The sequence below is a fragment of the Tursiops truncatus genome, chromosome 10, assembly GCF_011762595.2.
Source record: "Tursiops truncatus isolate mTurTru1 chromosome 10, mTurTru1.mat.Y, whole genome shotgun sequence".
NCBI lineage: Eukaryota > Metazoa > Chordata > Mammalia > Artiodactyla > Delphinidae > Tursiops > Tursiops truncatus.
This window is the reverse complement of record NC_047043.1, coordinates 21,662,942-21,680,216: the sequence shown is the minus strand read 5'-3', so window position 1 is coordinate 21,680,216 and position 17,275 is coordinate 21,662,942. Positions and strand designations below refer to the sequence as shown.

General features: G+C 41.3%; 1 protein-coding gene and 1 long non-coding RNA gene across 5 annotated transcripts; one reads left to right on the top strand and one right to left on the bottom strand.

Annotated features, from left to right (window-relative positions):
* Positions 1-47: 47 nt before the first annotated feature.
* Positions 48-15,504, top strand: LOC141279708 (uncharacterized). Its single transcript, XR_012334379.1, has 2 exons — positions 48-177; positions 14,063-15,504. It is a non-coding gene; the product is annotated as an uncharacterized lncRNA (long non-coding RNA).
* ZNF165 (zinc finger protein 165) lies at positions 3,544-14,762 on the bottom strand. Of its 4 annotated transcripts, XM_033863600.2 has the most exons (5): positions 14,123-14,252; positions 10,103-10,585; positions 9,620-9,758; positions 7,339-7,467; positions 3,544-3,765 (listed from the first exon to the last, which is right to left on the bottom strand). In XM_033863600.2, the coding sequence occupies exons 2-5, from the start codon at positions 10,511-10,513 to the stop codon at positions 3,557-3,559; spliced, it is 888 nt and encodes a 295-aa protein (XP_033719491.1). In that variant the 5' UTR covers positions 10,514-10,585; positions 14,123-14,252; the 3' UTR covers positions 3,544-3,556. The 4 variants fall into 4 exon arrangements, with proteins under 4 accessions (XP_033719491.1, XP_033719490.1, XP_004317745.2 ...); XM_033863599.2 differs by lacking the exons at positions 3,544-3,765; positions 14,123-14,252 and adding an exon at positions 14,482-14,502 and having other exon boundaries at positions 6,468-7,467; XM_004317697.4 differs by lacking the exons at positions 3,544-3,765; positions 14,123-14,252 and adding an exon at positions 14,627-14,762 and having other exon boundaries at positions 6,499-7,467.
* Positions 15,505-17,275: the final 1,771 nt, after the last annotated feature.

The following is a 17,275-nucleotide window of genomic DNA, read 5'->3' as shown; positions in this document are numbered from 1 at the left end:
TGTGATGGGTGCGGTGCTGTGTGTTCTACTTACAACCCGGAAACACGCAAAAAGCTTAAGTGACCTGCCCAGGTTTGCACAGCCCAGGGACAGGATGCACCCCATGCATGTGTGACCAAGACCTGTCCTGGGATCCCTACAGCGTGGCCACAGTGAGAGAGACCACCACTGCTCAAGGTAAAATGACAATTTCCAGGCTTATCGTGTGTATTGACATTAAAATATGAGACTGCTGCAGGGCTCGGACACTATAAAAGTTTTCTTTAGGAAAATTAGAACCCCAGGTAGAGAATAGAGTCTTCTGGAAAAATTTAACAACTGATGGTCTGTAGCTTGTAAAGGACACTTCTACTCTGTAGGCTTTTTAAGTTGGTAAGTGGAGTGGGAAGCAGGTGTTGGGGAAGAAAAATTTTCCTTCTACCTTTCTAGGTTCTTTGGTTGGTCTTATAATTAAATTGACATAAAACAGATTATCAGAAGAAAAACAAATTTAATTTTTTATGTCTAGGAGCCCTGAAGATAAGAGAGGCTTACATGCCATCCTGAGCTAATGAATGGGATAGGGGTCTGGGGCTTCAAAGGGGAGGAGGGTAATTAACAGGATGATAAGAAGAGCAGATGTTTGGTAATTAGATGTTTGCCCTGCCATGCAGATACGTCTTTTAAATGAAAAAAATTATCTCTGTTAATAGCTCGTTTTCCAGCACAGGCCCCCAGTCTAAATTATTTCCGGTAGTTAAGGGAGAGGTAAAAGTTTTCCTGAGTCTGCTGGGTCTTGGTAGTTTTCAACTCAAAATAATCCACATTCCAAAGTGGCACATTTTTGGGTAGCCTATTCTGCTCCACTTCATACTCACTTTGCATCTTGCTGAACTCTTCATGAATTGTGGGTCCACTGGAATTTTGTGCTCATGAGGATTACAAATGCTACACGTGAACGGGAGCATATCCTCTGCTCAGCCATATGCTCTATTGTCCTGTTTTACTTCACTTACAAAACACAGTTTGAACGATAAAGTTAAGAATTTCAGGACTGTGACAATAGGGCATTAAACCAAGCTCTTGACCTTCTAAAAGCAGGACACTTCTGAGTGCGAAGGCACTGTGTGACTGCGTAAGTCACACATATTTGAAGCTAGCACTACCCATCTAGCAGACTCAGTGGGGAACCTTACAAGGGATGCAACTGTGGAGAAGCCTTCAAACAAACAGGTGATAAATGTGGGAAAATTTTCAGCTGGAATTCAAATCTTATCAAGCACAGGAGAAACCATACTGGAGAAAAAAAAACCTTCTAACTGTGGTGAGTAAGGATATTATGAGGTTAAAACAAGGTATCATGTGGAAGGTATCTTGAATACATGCATTCCTGTGCTGGTCTAAGAATGTTGTAGTACAGGTGAGTATTGGCTCTGCCAAAGCAAAATGGACGAACAGAAAAAGTATGACATATTAAAGAAATAAACAAAAATAAAATATATATTAAAACCTTACAGGGACCTCCCTGGTGGTCCCGTGGTTAAGACTCTGTGCTCCCAGTGCAGGGGGCCCGGGTTCCATCCCTGGTCAGGGAACCAGATCTCACATGCCACAACTAAAGATCCTGCATGTGACAATGAAGATCCTGCGGGCCGCAACTAAGACCCGGCACATCCAAATAAATAAATAAATATTAAAAAAAAAAAAACCCTTACAAATACCACTTAAGAAACAGGTTACAATTGTGTTTCCAGAATATAAACCAAAATTTTTTCCTAAGGTATATATTGCAGAGCATTTGTTATTATGCCTTTATAAAAATTTCACATTCAGAAGACATAAAGGTTGCTGTCTTTCCAACCAAATATTCGTTCTTTAAAAAATATGGAGAGCAGTGCCTTCAGGAAACAAAACAAAACTTGGGTCTATAAGAAGAAGTTACGTTTGAGACTGAGAAATTTTGGTTTAAAATGAAAAGAATAAAGGAAGAGTCATTTTTAAATCCAATTTTTTGGTATAGCATGAATTTAAAATTTCATTTATGGGAATTCTCTGGCAGTCCAGTGGTTAGGACTCAGCGTTTTCACTGCAGTGGGCCTGGGTTTGATCCCTGGTAGCGGAACTAAGATCCCACAAGCTGCATGGTGCAGCCAAAAAATAAATAAATAAAATAAAATTTCATTTATTTATTATTAATCTAAAAGCTAATAATCATGACATATGAATAGTGGGATTTGGGAAAACATGGTTTCATGTCAGAGTGAATCCATTTCAAGATACTGACATTTAAAAATACTTTTGTGTTTGTCTTTTTAAAAATTCAGATATAATTGACAACATTGTGTGAGTTTAAGGCATACATTTGGATTTGATACACATATATTGCAATGTGATTACTACCTTAGTGTTAGCTAATACCTCCATCACTTCACATAATTATCTCATCTTTTTTTGTGATGAGCACATTTAAGATCTAGCCTCTTAGCAACTTTCAGGTATATAATACAGTATTGCTAACTATAATCACAATGCTGTGCATTAGATCCCTAGAACTTATTAACCTTCTAACTACAAGTTTGTATCCTCTGACAAACATCTCCCCAGTTCCCCCACCTGCAGCCCCTGGTAACAACCATTCTACTCTGTTTCTATGAGTTCAGTTTTTTTAGATTCCAACTATAAATGATGTCATGCAGTGTTTTTCTTTCTCTGTCTGATATATCTCGCTTAGCATAATGCCCTCAAGGTCCATCCATATTGTTGTAAATGGCAGGACTTCCAGGTAACTGGTAAATTGAAGAAGGGCCCTTCTTCAGTTGAGGAGGTAATACTGAAGAGGACAGATCTAGGAGATATTTTAGAATCATTTCTTACCCTTTAAGACTACAGGGACTAAAGGAAAAAACTCAAACAAACAAGGCTTAGGTGAGTCTGAAAGATCAGGTAGATGATGTGGCTTCTATTATAAGGGAATAGGAAAGAGGGTACAAAATGGCTTTAGGTGATACAGGGGAGTCAGAAAAGGTAATTTTAAGACAAAAGAGTACGTTTACTTTACAGAGCAAGCACTAAATGTACAGTAGAGGTTAGACTATGAAATTACACATGATGAAAATACAAATAGGTTTAAATAAAGATAATTTTTATTTTATGAGATCAGTCAGGAATAGTTTTTTTTTCTTTTTTGCGGTACGCGGGCCTCTTACTGTTGTGGCCTCTCCCACTGCGGAGCACAGCCTCCAGACGCGCAGGCTCAGCGGCCATGGCTCACGGGCCCAGCCCCTCCGTGGCATGTGGGATCCTCCCGGACCGGGGCATAAACCCGTGTCCCCTGCATCGGCAGGTGGACTCTCAACGACTGTGCCACCAGGGAAGCCCCAGGAATAGGTTTTAAATGAATTTAGGAAAGCAGTTGCATAGCTTCCTGCTGATGCTGATAACAGGGAGGACAGCACTGTGTTATTCTGCATCATGTCCTTTGTTGATGCAACCCAAGCTGGAATGCAGTACCTGAGAGGATGGATATTCAGTCTGATTCAGCATGGTGTTTCCTATGTCTAAGTGTTCCTGATGCTGTTCAACCTGGATAACTGTCAGAGCTTTCAACCACTCCCTTCTTCTCAAGATGGATTCTGATGTTCACCTTGCTCGTGAATGGCCTGGAATTCTGGATATTCCCATTTAAGCTGTCTTTTTCATAGTCTGGAAAGGAATAGTTGGTGGCTTCTGTGTCGCTTGATGATGAAATTCGGAATGCACTCCCATTCCACAGGCACTGGCTACAGCCTGGAAACAAGATATGGTTGGGGTGTGAAAGACTCAATGACTGAACAAGAGTTAATACCTTAGAAAGACATCTTAGGGAACAGTTCTCAGGGCGTACAATAGACAAAGAATGTGCACAGTCTTATTCCATCCTCAAGAGGAAGTAGAAACACGGAGACTAATATATCTAGTCAGGGTGAGTAGAGACTGAAGGTTTGCAGCCTTGCTCCCACAGTAGTGTTGTCCTCCTCTTTTACTGTCAGGAGACTATTCTGTTCCTTTTGGTATTTAATAGCCAAAGCTGCAGCCAGTATGGCCTATGACAGTTTGAGTAAACTCTTACTCCAAGGGTTGGGGGTATATGGCAGTCTCTGCTTCAAGGGGATTGTCCCTGGGGCTGATGTGTTGGGGTCATTCCTAAGGCAAAATAAATCATTACTAACGTAGAGAAATGCCAAGGGTTACTGAAATCTTTAACTGAGGTTAAAAGAAGACTAGTCATCTTGAAACTCATTGAATGAACCAATAAAATATTAATTCAAAAGGAAAACTGACAATTCTGGTGAATTTTGTCACATGTGACAGAAAGCACAAACTTGGCAAGACAAACAATACAATTTATAATTTGGAAACAATGTGAAGCTTGGCCACAAAGGGATGAAATCAGAAATACCAAACCAAGCATGCTGGTGTTTTCTACTACAAATAAATCTACAGATAAGACTTCTGATCATGATCAGTAAATGATCAAATGGTGTGCAGATGTTCACTAGCAACATAAACAGGTGTGTGAGTGTGCATGTGTGTGGCGTGGTGTGAGGGGGGGCAATCTGAAGTCGCAGCCCCTTCCTGTAGCTGCCGCCTTCACCTCTGGAATCCTGTTCCTGAAACTCAACAGAAGCCCTGAAACCCTGGGCAACAGCCCCCGGGCCACACAAGCCCAAATGCCCGCTAACCAGGCGGGCGGTAGTCTTCGTGGTAGTCTCTCGGGGCCTTCAGGGCAAAGTCGCTGCCTAGCCTACCAGGTCCCTGCTGCCGCCTTGATTTTAAAATGTATGGTGAATTAGTGTTCTAAAAGGGTGATATACAAACCCCTTCCCCCTAACTTTAAAATTGTGTTGCTGTGCCGAGCGCCTTGTGGGATCTTGTTTCCCGGACCAGGGATTGAATCCCGGCCCCCCTGCAGTGAAAGCACCAAGTCCTAACCATTGGGCAACCAGGGAATTCCCCAGTACTATCTTTTCTAATTTTATATCCCGTTGTCATACTGTCAGTGACATAGTGAAGGTTAAGGTTAAGAACTAGGGCACTGGAATAGTATGTGTGTTTATATCCCGCTTCCACCATTTACTATGTGTTCTTGTGCCAGATACTTTACAGCTCAGTTTTCTCAACTATAAAATGGGAAATAAAATAAAATAAAATGGTAAAAATAACAGCATTTGTACAATCATGAGACAGGTTTTATCAGCACAGTGCCTGTAAATAGAAACTATAGGTTCAACATTACCTTAAAACAAATATTGGGTTATTTAGATCCTATCAGGACATTTCTAGTTCAAGGTCATTGAAAAATAAATGCTAAGACTTTTTTTTATAAAGCCTCTTAGTGGAAAATTTTGTTCATTAGATTATACTTCTCATATGGGAGTTCTGTTTCTAGCCAGAGTTTTCATATAAAAGCATTATATACTATAGAATATTTAGACCTTAAATATGTTTTTATTTCTCATATTAGTTCAAATGAGCCTCATCTAAAAGGTAAAACAAGTAGAGCAGGATTCACCTTTATATCCTGAAATCATTGGTAGAGTTCCAACTTGTTGCAGATTCCTCTCCACTCTTCTCTCAGATACCTACCCTTTCTACACTCTCCTCTAGGTCTTTTTTGGAGAGAATAGCAGCCAGCAGCGATGAAATAAAGTTTCGGGACCTATATTTTTAGTACTAATTCCTTCAGCCCTCTTCCACAATTGTCAGTAGCCAGAGAACCCTATTTCTGTCAAGAGAGCTCCCCAGAACTACACTCTCTATCCACCTACCCAGGAAGGTGCCAAAAACCCCACGGCGTACGTGGCAGTAAAATCCCAGTTATACTACTGTGTATCTCCTCCAAATTCTAAGGTTTAGTTCAATTTGAACACCTTTCCTTACCTCTAACCCTAGCTCTTGCCTAATTTGCTTCTATTCCCCTCCTGTCTTATTTGAATCTCTGGATTATGGTCTCTTGCTTTAAATGCTCTTCCAGTTGTTCACTTCCTGGCATGACCTCTGAACACAGATTTTGGCTTACATATTGGAATGCCACCACTGCATATGTCCTCTTGTTTGACATGACTATCTAATTTAGTTGTGCTGTGTCTTCATTCTTTAAAGGAATCTTCCAAAAGAACTGTTCTGCAGTACGTTGCTCAAGCTATTCCACTCCTGGGCTTAGCCTACCTCCTCTTGTGGAGAATCATTAACTAGAGTTGATGATCAGTCTCTTTACCTGAATCTTCTTCCCCCCACACTGTAATCATGGTTATTTCCCAAGAGCGTTCTCTTTTTTATTTTCATTGCCATAGACTAACCCATTTATTAGCCTCCCCCAAATTCTGCTATTTTGGTTTGATTTTAGCAGTCAACGGAAGAGGTACATCCACTGTCTCACAGAAAGCAGACACACAGAGGTGAAGATCATATGCAGAACAGAAAACTGAGAATGAGAGAGAGAATAAAGAGACATTGGTCTTACAGTCATTCATCTCACCCAGTATTTATCTTTTATTCAATGTTTTTCACGTTTTTCTATTTCCTTATGAATTTAAGTTCTTTACATTAATAGGTTTTCCCTCTTGTGAATTCTCTGATGTTGACTAAGGTGTGAGCTCTGACTGAAGGCTCTCCCACACTCACTGCATTCATAGGGTTTCTCTCCAGTGTGGATTCTCAGGTGTCGAATAAGGTGTGAGCTCACTCTGAAGGTTTTCCCACATTCACTACATTCATAGGGTTTCTCTCTGGTGTGAATTCTCTGATGCAGGATAAGATGTGAGTTCAGGCTGAATGCTCTCCCACATTCTTTGCATTCAAAGGGTCTTTCCCCAGTGTGAATCCTCTGGTGTCTAATAAGATCTGAGCTCCCCCCAAAGCCTTTCCCACACTCATTACATTCATAAGGTCTCTCTCCAGTGTGGATTCTCTGATGCCTAATAAGTTTTGAGCTGTGTCTGAAAGCTTTCCCACATTCATTACACTGATGGGTTTTCTCTCCACTGAAAATTGCTGCATGTTTAATAAGGTTTGGGCTCTTGAGAGATTTTCCATAGTGGTGGATTTTTTCTCCAGCATAAATTCTTTGATGCTTAATAAAATCTGAATTCCATTTGAAACTTTGGTCATAGGTACTGTGTTTACAAGATTTCTGGTGTGAAAATTCATTTGAGTTCAGATTTAAGCTTCTCTCACAACAATCATGGCTTATTATTTCACCTGTAAGTGTATTTTTGTGGGTGAGGATTTTACTAAAACCTCCATCCTGAGCTGATGATGGTTTTTGAGACTCCCCTGATTCTTTTTCCTGTTGTCTCTTTAACCTGCCTTTAGACTTACAGATGTCTTGAGGCTCAGCAGATCCTTCTGACACAAATCCTGAAATTCTTCCTGATATAATTCTCTGCGATTCCATTCTCTCATAAATTTCCAGCTTTGGCACGGATCCACTGTTTTCACTCTCATTATCTAAAATAATGATGAAAAAATAAAGGGGTAAATACCTGTTTGCTGAGCTGATAGAAAATAAAACTTTGAGGTACACGCAAGATGGTTACCTATTAGTACTTCATTTGGCCACTCTAAAAATGTGTGGCCTTTGGAATTAGAGGACTGATGGATGAGGATATAAAAGAAAGAAAAATTGGTAAAAGCAAGTTATTTATGCAGTGGTTGGCAGAGAGAGGAAACAGACATCCGAGGATGAGCAGATACAACAGAAAAGATTAGGAAGAGGATCACCACCAGCAAGAATGGGGGTGGGGAACAAAGTAAGGAGAAAGAACTACGCAATGTGACTGAGAGGGCTCTTGAGGAACTTTGGGTCTATGATATTTCTAGTGTTAGGCTTAGAGGATGAAAGGGAGGCACAATCTCAAAGAGAGCAGATGAGGACATAGATGCATTGAGAAAAGTAAAGTTATAATGACTCTGAGGTATATATGTGGTGGGAGAAACCTCCATCCATCTATCCATCCAATCCACCCTTCCATTTCTTCTTCATCATTCATGGATAATCAAATTCTGTCACTTCTGCTAAATGTCCCCTATATACTTCCCTTTCTTTACATTTCTGTTACTATAGAACCTCACCGCTTCCTGTTTAGATAACTGTAACAGCCTCCTTGCTGTTCTGACTCTGAGCTATTCTTCTTCCCAGTCATCCTAAATACCCTTACCAGACTAATTGTCATTAAACCCAGTCATCCTGGGACTTCCCTAGTGGTGCAGTGGTTAAAAATCTGCCTGCCAATGCAGGGGACATGGGTTCCAGCCCTGGTCTGGGAAGATCCCACATGCTGCGGAGCAACTGTCCGTGCACCACAACTACTGAGCCTGTGCTCTAGAGCCCGCGAGCCACAACTACTGAGCCCATGTGCCACAGCTACTGAAGCCTGTGCACCACAACTACTGAGCCTGTGCTCTAGAGCCCGTGAGCCACAACTACTGAGCCCATGTGCCACAGCTACTGAAGCCCACGCACCTAGAGTCCATGCTCCGCAACAAGAGAAGCCACCGCAATGAGAAGCCCATGCACCGCAACGAAGAGTAGCCCCAGCTCGCTGCAACTAGAGAAAGCCCGCGCACAGCAACAAAGACCCAATGCAGCCAAAAATAAAACAACAACAACAACAAACCCTGTCATCCTCTTACACCCTACTCAGAAACCCTTAATCTCTTCTACGACACACCTGAGCTCTTCAGACTGGTTTCCAGGACTATGATCTAGTCCTCAAAATTCCTACCTTCTAGCTCATCAACCATATACTGTGCTCATGACTCTATATTATGCTGGAATCAAGCAGCCCCTCTTTGTTATAGGGTGTCCTTTGTGTAGAATAAGCTAGGCAGTAAAGGGGGTTAGGCAGTGCTGGTCTTAGGGTGGGAAAATTTACAATTTTAGGTGGGGTGAACGGAAATGTTTCCAGAGCAAACTTGAAAGCAGAATTTGGGTAATTTAAAAAAAATTACTGTAATTTACTCTTGGGTTTATTTTTGGGACCCTATACACCTAAAGTGATATTAAGTCCATGAACTTTTTAAACAATGAGTTTTTGAATAGCAATGAGGATTCTGTGGAGGTAGTCAGTGCAAGTATGGCCAACTTTCTATAAAAACATAAAAGAGCTTTGTAAAACCAAAAGTAAAATAAACAAAGGCAACAATATGGATCTTGTTCTATGTATCTGTGAATTATATTCTATTTCTGAGTATATCATCACATATTTGCCTCTCTTTTTCTCTATCATTGTACGTGCTTCTCTATGAACATGTTTTGTTTCTGTGAATGTGTTTCTTTCCCTTTTGCTTCTTTTCTCATTCCCTGACATCTCAACTCATTCATTTTCTTTCCTTTAACTTGCTCATAACATGAAAACATCTCATGTTTTGGAAATATTATGGATAAAGAACAAATGAAAAAAAGGAGACATTTTGGATAAGAAACAAAGTTTTCTCTCTCTTTTTCTGGTTGGCCAATGACACACAAGAAAAAACTTCTCAATTTCTCATGAAGTAATAAAGGAAGGGACCATCTACAGTTATGAAGACTAACATGAGAAGGGAGGTTCACTGTCCCAGTTCTTCAGGGACGTGCACCACAGAGAGTATTGTCCCTTACCACGGTCCAGTAGGAGTTGGGGTTCTGAAGCACCATGAAGGACCTTGGTGTTCACTGGCTGGAACTGGACACTAAGTGGTGGTCCAGGGGGTGCCACTTTTCTCCTGAATAGTTCTTGTCCATGTCCACAGACTGGAATCTGAGAAAAACAAAGTACATTTGAGCTTACGAGAGAATCCCTGTTGGTATTAAACATCTTCCAAAACCAAAGAGAACCTCCTGTAGTATTGGGTTGGCCAAAAAGTTCGTTCGGATTGAACAAACTTTTTGGTCAACTCAATAATATAAAACTGGGGAAGGAAGAATTAAGTCTGACTCAATTATAAAAGGTAGTATGGTACCAAACAGAGATGGAAGGAGACATAACTGCATACTGAACTACGAGTTCCTACAAAGCTCACTAGATATCAATCTCAGGCCCTTTTCTCCCTTTGTGGGACTCCACCCATCCTGGAGGTCTTAGATCTCCCATCCCCTTTGTACCTGGAGTACTGCTTCATCAGTGCCTCTCTCTAAATCTTCCAGTATGGTCACTGCCTCCTCTCCAGTCTCTGGGTAACGTTCATGCACCCAAGCCTGTAGATCCCCTGGCAGGATGGTCAGGAACTGCTCTAGCACCAGTAGCTCCAGGATCTGCTCCTTGGTGTGGGTTTCTGGCTTCAGCCACTGACAGCAGAGCTCTCGCAGCCGGTTCAGTGCCTCGCGGGGTCCTGGGGAATCCTGGTAGCAGAACTGCCTGAACAGCTGCCGGCAGAGCTCCTGCCTGAAGGTATCACTTCTCTGTAAGCAAGTGTCCTGCTTCCAGACAAAATCTTCCTCTTCAATCTTCACTATCACAAGTTCTTCATCCTCTTGAAGGTTCTGAGCTGCAGCTTTCTTTGATTCTGTTGTCATCCTGAGATAAAATGTATGATCAGAATCCCACTTCTGCTCTGTGAAAGGCCTTTTTTAGTTTAAAGAGCTCTCCTGAGGGATAAAAAAATTGTTATTACTGTCTAGGAAGACAAAATATCACATCATAGAAATAGTTATTCTTCATTATACACTTAAAAGCACTAAAATACCTGTTTTGTGGAATACAACTGTTGCATAATCTCTACCTAAAAGCAGCTTAAATTTTTATTTTAAAAATAAGATAATTTAAATTACAAATATTAAATATAAGACAATATAAATATAAGGCAATATTGAATGGTAACTTGTCACATGCAATTAAATTATTTATTAGTCATAAAGAAAATAACCATCAAAACAGAAAAATGACAGAAGTGCTTCATAAAGTTGGAGATGGAAAAGAGCACAGTAGGTTACAATGGTCAGAAGCTTAATTAAAAAACTACCTTCTGATGAATGGATAGGATTTGACTAGGATGTGGGAGAAAGAAATAGGAAATTACAAGCAAGGAACAGCTTGAACAACTGGTTAATGGTAGGAACACAGAATTGGGAAAGCAAATGTCAGTAAGTTTGTATAAGGAAATTATAAAGACAAAGGCCCTATTGAAGAAAGCTTCAAATGTCAAGTTCATGAATTCAGAGTTTATCTTTTAGGCACTGGGGAGCCAACAAAAGCTTCTGAGCAGAATGGCCTGACAAATACTGTTTGTGGAGATATATTGTTTATTTCTAGGATGGACCAATATGAAAAGATAGAAACATAAAGAGGCTACTATACTCATAAAAGTGTGGGGGAAATACAAGCTTAGAATGTTATAATTATCTATTCAGAATGTGGAACTAGGATTACTTATAAATCTCTTAAATAATAAAATAGGGCAACTTTTCTTGACAGCCAGAGGTTAACAATTTCAGTCAGTGTAACTAGCTTCTTCCCCAAAAGTCTCAGGTAGGTTTCCTTTTGTCCCAACAATTCCTTCTCTGCCTTTCTGGTTTCATGGCTCAGTCTATGTCCTGGACATTGAGGCCTATCGTATCACCAGTAAATTATAATAAACCAGCGCCAAGACTTGCTTATCAGTCTTTTGTTAGTCTTTTTGTAAGATGTGAGTTCCTCAAGTCTTACCAGCACTTTGGAATGGTCAGTCTGGTGTCTGGACTGAAAACTGAATAAAGGAATTGAGAGGTGAAGCCCCAGAGTACAATAGCAAAATACAAGTACCAATCTTTCATGTTCTTCTACTCAACATTTCACCAAGCTGACTACTGACTCTTGCACAGACATGTATGTTATTAAGAATCTTAACACAGCAAAGCATTGGGCTAGAAGTTATATGGCAGTGGTTTCCAAGAAAGTCTGAATTCAGAGCTGAGCTCACTGCCTAACTGTCATGTGGGAACTTTGTTAGAAACAGATTCCTTGGCCCTGCCCCTGGATATGCTGACCTGGTTAGTATGGGGTATGCCTAGATATTCTCTATTCTGATGTACATATATAAGGAATTTAAAAAATAGTATTTGAGTTTGCAAAATAGTTGGAAAGAAATGACATAAAACACACATGGATACAAAACATTTAAATAACAAAACAAGTTTCACGTGACACACACATTGAAAATGTTTGATAAATGTTGAAAGCCGAAGTACTAAACAAATTGCATGGTAGAGACACTGAATATCTTAAGAGCTCTGAGGTAAGGAAGGAATGTGTGTGTATGTGTGCAAATATTTCCTACAGGTGGTGGGGCTTAAACTGGACAATAAAGGATGAGAAAGATCCAGAAAGGCAAAAAGGAAGGGAGAGCAAAGAGTTGAGGAAGTGGGAAAGAACAGCAGATTGATAATGAGACCAGCTTGCAGGGTGTAATTGGAGTGACTAAGAATTGCACTACCTCTTATAAGGAATTCACCAACTCTACTGAGTTCCTACAGTTCCTAAAACAACATCTGTGGATGCAACACATATTAACCTGTATTATTTTTAGTTGTTTGTTTTCTTTTTCTTTTTTTTTCATCAGTTGACTGGAGCTCCATGAGGTTAAGGAGCATTATTAATATTTATTAATATTTATTCTTAAGTTCCCACATTTGTTGATTTATTAGATAAAAATGTAAATTAGGAAATTTGAGTTTCCTAATTGCTTTGTCTTTTGGATATTCTGTATTTTAGATGATGAGACGTCCACTTAGAAAAACATTTCCAACAGATATTAAGAGATTTTAATGGAAAGGAGTTAGGAATGGAAACACAAATTTAGATAAGATCCATGGAAAGGGCAGTTAAAGATAAATATTGAGGATAATTGTCCAAGAGTATGAAATGAAGATCACAGGCTCAGATTGAATCTTGGAAAACAGAGTTTGAGGGGGTGAAAGTAAGAACAAAATTTAGCAATGATAGAGGAGGAAAATGGGGGGTTAGAGCTATGGTATATATATCAGTCTCAATCTTTCATAATTTATTGGGACATTCTTTTGATATAGAGACCTAAGTTCACTTCTTGTTATGTTTCCTAGACGTGTTAAATGTTTACCAGGTAGTGTCTTAAATCTTTATGGGCATTACCTCATTTAGCGTAGGAAGATGAACAGTAAAGTAGGCCTACAGAATCCACAATTCCGGGCTTCCCTGGTGGCACAGTGCTTTAGGAATCCGCCTGCTAATGCAGGGAACACGGGTTCAAGCCCTGGTCCAGAAAGATCCCACATGCCGTGGAGCAACTAAGCCCGTGCGCCACAACTACTGAAGCCCATGCGCCTAGAGCCCGTCCACCGCAACAAGAGAAGCCACCACAATGAGGAGCCCGCACACAGCAACGAAGAGTAGCCCCCGCCCGCCGCAACTAGAGAAAGCCCGCATGCACCAAAGACCCAACGCTGTCAGAAATTTAAAAAAAAATAAAAAGATTTAAAAAAAAAAAATTTAAAAAAAAAAAAAAAAAAAAGAATCCACAATTCCTAGCTTAAACTTAAATTATCATGCTAAGCAGCTGATTCTACAACATATGTTATCTCCTCATATAGCTGAAAGTTCTGTCTTCAGATGTTTAATCACTTCTCATCCACTTAAAACAGTCCACAACTGTAGATAAAATCATCTAGTTCTCAAGGATTTGATATATACCCCCTAAAGCTGGGTTTCAAATGTCTTACTAATCTCAAGCTAATAAACATTTATTGAGCATCTAGTGCTTTACAATCATTGTGTTGGAGCAGAGTTACAAAAATAGCTAAGCAGATATGTAAACAAATGCCATTAGGACAGAGAGTAGGGAGTAATTAGTTACGTTGGGAAAGGTGGAAGTTTCGTAAAGTGCAGGCTTCCTGTTGGATGAGTAGGTTCCTGGTGAATGGGTAGGCTCTGGGTGTGTATGTTGGGGTAGGAGGAGGACGGGGGTGGGGGGGTAGTTTTGTTGGCGGAGGGATGGCAGTTAGAGGAAATCCAGAGAGCAGGGGATTCACAGCTCTCACAGCACCTTGTGTTTCTCAAATTGAGGCACTTTACAGTCTTACAACTGCCTGATTTGCTGTCTTCTCTCATTCTAGAACGAGATATTGGTTTCAATATTGGCTTCGCGGCCTCCCCGCTACACAGGAAACACTTACTAAATATTTATTGCGTGAGTAAATTTCATGAGGATGCCGGGATGTCCCCACTTTTCCTGCGAAAAGGCAGATTACTCCTCCCATGAGAAGCAGGAGTCAGGGGCGGACCGTGGGGCAGTTTTCTTCTGGCAGAACGCAGCCGATCCAAGACAGATGCCACCCTTCCTCGCCTTGCCCGACTGGGTCAGGCCACTCCTCTTACCAGTGACCCTATAATCTCCGCAAGCAGGAATGCCCGAGCCCCCCCCAACCACGCCCTCTTAGCCCTCAACGATGACATCACGCGCGGCGGAGGTAACTATGAAAACCCATATTCTTTCCCGAAATAGGAGGGCGCGAACGCTCTCCCCACGCCAAACCTAGTTCCACCTTTCCTCGGGATTCCCCTGAGGTCCCGGTCCAGAGCGCCACAGGGCTGCTGCAATCCCGAAGGTAACATGATAGGGACTGGGTGTTTAAAGGGGACAAAGGGCCGGACATCTGAGGCCCCAGAGCCGGACTCACCTCTCCCACAGGGCTGGTTCCGATCGGACACTTCCGGTGGAAGGACGGAGCTGCAATACGCCCCCAGGCGTCCTTCCACAGAGACTTTTGAGGCTGCGCAGAAGGAGACAGGCCGGCTTTGGACTGCGCTTCCCAGAAGCCTTCGGATCTCCTCAGGAGCCGGGACTCCATTTCCCAGGCGTCTTCGCTACGGTCTTGAAGTCCTCAGACTTTGAAGGAGAAGGCGTCTTTTCTTCTCTTTGTAGTAATAAGCTTGCCTCTATAGCTCCCATGCGGGCCTCATCCTTGACTTCATCCCATTTCAGTATGCGGCCGTGAAATGGAAGCCCACGTAGCAGGGACGCGGCTCAAACTTCACCTTTGGACTTATGGGAAACTTTTCCCAAATCCTTGGTTTGTCCCTAACCCGGGTGGACCGCAGATATGCAAAACGGGGTTAATCATAACGCCTGGTTTAAGACTTTGCGTTACCCTAAATTGTGAACATTCTTTAATCCATTACCAAATCTATAAGAACCAGAACGTTGACAATAACCTAACCTTTCCTACAACTCTTTCTCTTGTCTCCCTCTGTATTTTGTGTCCCCTTACTTATTGAAAAGATAGTTCTGCTTGATACATACACATGGCCAAACAATATAGGCTTTTAATTTTAGTTGTTTTTGTCTGAAAGGCATCATATCATAGGTAATCTGAATTTGCTTCTTTTCACTCAATAAGTTAAGATATACCCATATTGTTGAGTTAAAATTCATTTTCATTACTGTATAATATTCCATTTGTGAACATAGCATTGTGTTCATCCTTTCTCCTAATATGGGTTGATAACACTATTATCTCTCTTTTGGATTACCGCAGTAAACTTTTTTTAACATCTTTATTGGGGTATAATTGCTTTACAATGGTGTGTTAGTTTCTGCTTTATAACAAAGTGAATCAGTTATACATATGTTACCATATCTCTTCCCTCTTGCGTCTCCCTCCCTCCCACCCTCCCCATCCCACCCCTCCAGGCGGTCACAAAGCACCGAGCTGATATCCCTGTGCTATGCGGCTGCTTCCCACTACCTATCTATTTTACGTTTGTTAGTGTATATATGTCCATGCCTCTCTCTTGCTTTGTCACAGCTTTTGTTCAGCTCACAGGGAAACATCCTGACTCTGCTCACCTGTGAATGGCTGCAAGAAAGAAGAAATTAACACATCCCCTACCCGAGGCTGGTCAAACCAGGGGATATTTTGCAGGACTTATGGCCTTTTAACTTTATTTCCTAACCTCCGCCTCCCCACCCCCTTCTATAAAAGAAACTAGCATCCAGACCCTAATGAGATGGTTCTCTAGGACATTAGTCTGCCATCTTCTCAGACGCCCAGCTTTCCGAGTAAAGTTGCTATTCCTTGCCTCAACACCTCGTCTCCCGATTTATTGCCCTGTCTTGCAGTGAGCAGAGCGATCTTGGACTCGGTAACAAAAAGGAGACAATCAAAGTTTAATAACATGTATACATGCAAGAACCCAGGAAAACTGAGTAACTTGCCAAAATGGCCAAAGTTCCCACCTTAAATACCGTCTTCAGCTAAAGATAAAATAGGATGTTGAGGGTGAGGAGAGTCTGTTATGGGAGATTACCAGGAAAAGCATAGTAAACAAAGGTGATTGTGATAGAGATTTGTCATTGTCTTCTCCATTGATAAAAGTTTCTAGAGATTTGGTCATTCTCCTTTTTCAGGTACAGGCAGGGAGACACACTTACAAATAAAGATTTCCCTTAAAAATGTAAATGTTCCATATGAAAGGGCAGCTTCTACTTGATTTTCAGAGCCCTTCTCTGTTAACACAAGTTCGTGTGCCCGATGCACGGTGAGGCCAAACAAACTGAAACGTCAGAGTTTGAGCAGAGAAAGGTTTATTGCAAGGCCATGCAAGGAGAGAGGTGGCTCATGCCCTAAAAAGCCCCAAGCTCCCTGAAGGAAGTGGTGCGGGGGGGGGAGAGGGGGGAAGGGTTTGCAGGGTCTGTGATCAGCTTGTGCACAGTTCTCTGATTGGCTGATGATGAGGTAGCAGGGTGGTGTCACAGGGGTTCACTTTATCAGTCCTTAGGCTCCAGGAGGCCTGGGGCTATGTGTTTATGGTCCTCAAGTGGTTAACATCTTCCATTTGTTTGAGAGGGGGAGGTTTTTTACATCTGTAAAACAACCCAGGAAATGCTATTATCTAGGTACTTCAGAGAGGAACTAAAGCAGAGGATATGGAGGAAGGCCTGTCCTGGGAAGGCTCCATGGGGTCCTGCTCAATTACATCCCTTGTCTGCTGTTTCTCAGAAAATAACCGGCTTAAAACAATTCATATGCCAAAGACATTTTAGGGTGGCAAATTCTGCTCCCCTACACTGCAACAAATATGGGCTAGGCGTGGAGTGGAAACTCGGCAGGTGTTACAGATCAGCGACCACTGTCTCTGCGTGACCTAGCAAATATTTTTTTAATTAAATTTATTTCTTATACAGCAGGTTCTTATTAGTTATCTATTTTATACATATTAATGTATATGACCTAGCAAATATTTGTTTATCAAATAGTACCAAACTGCAGACACAGGAGAAGATCTGAAAACTGAGTCAAAGTTCCGCTTTTGTAAGAGACATTTAT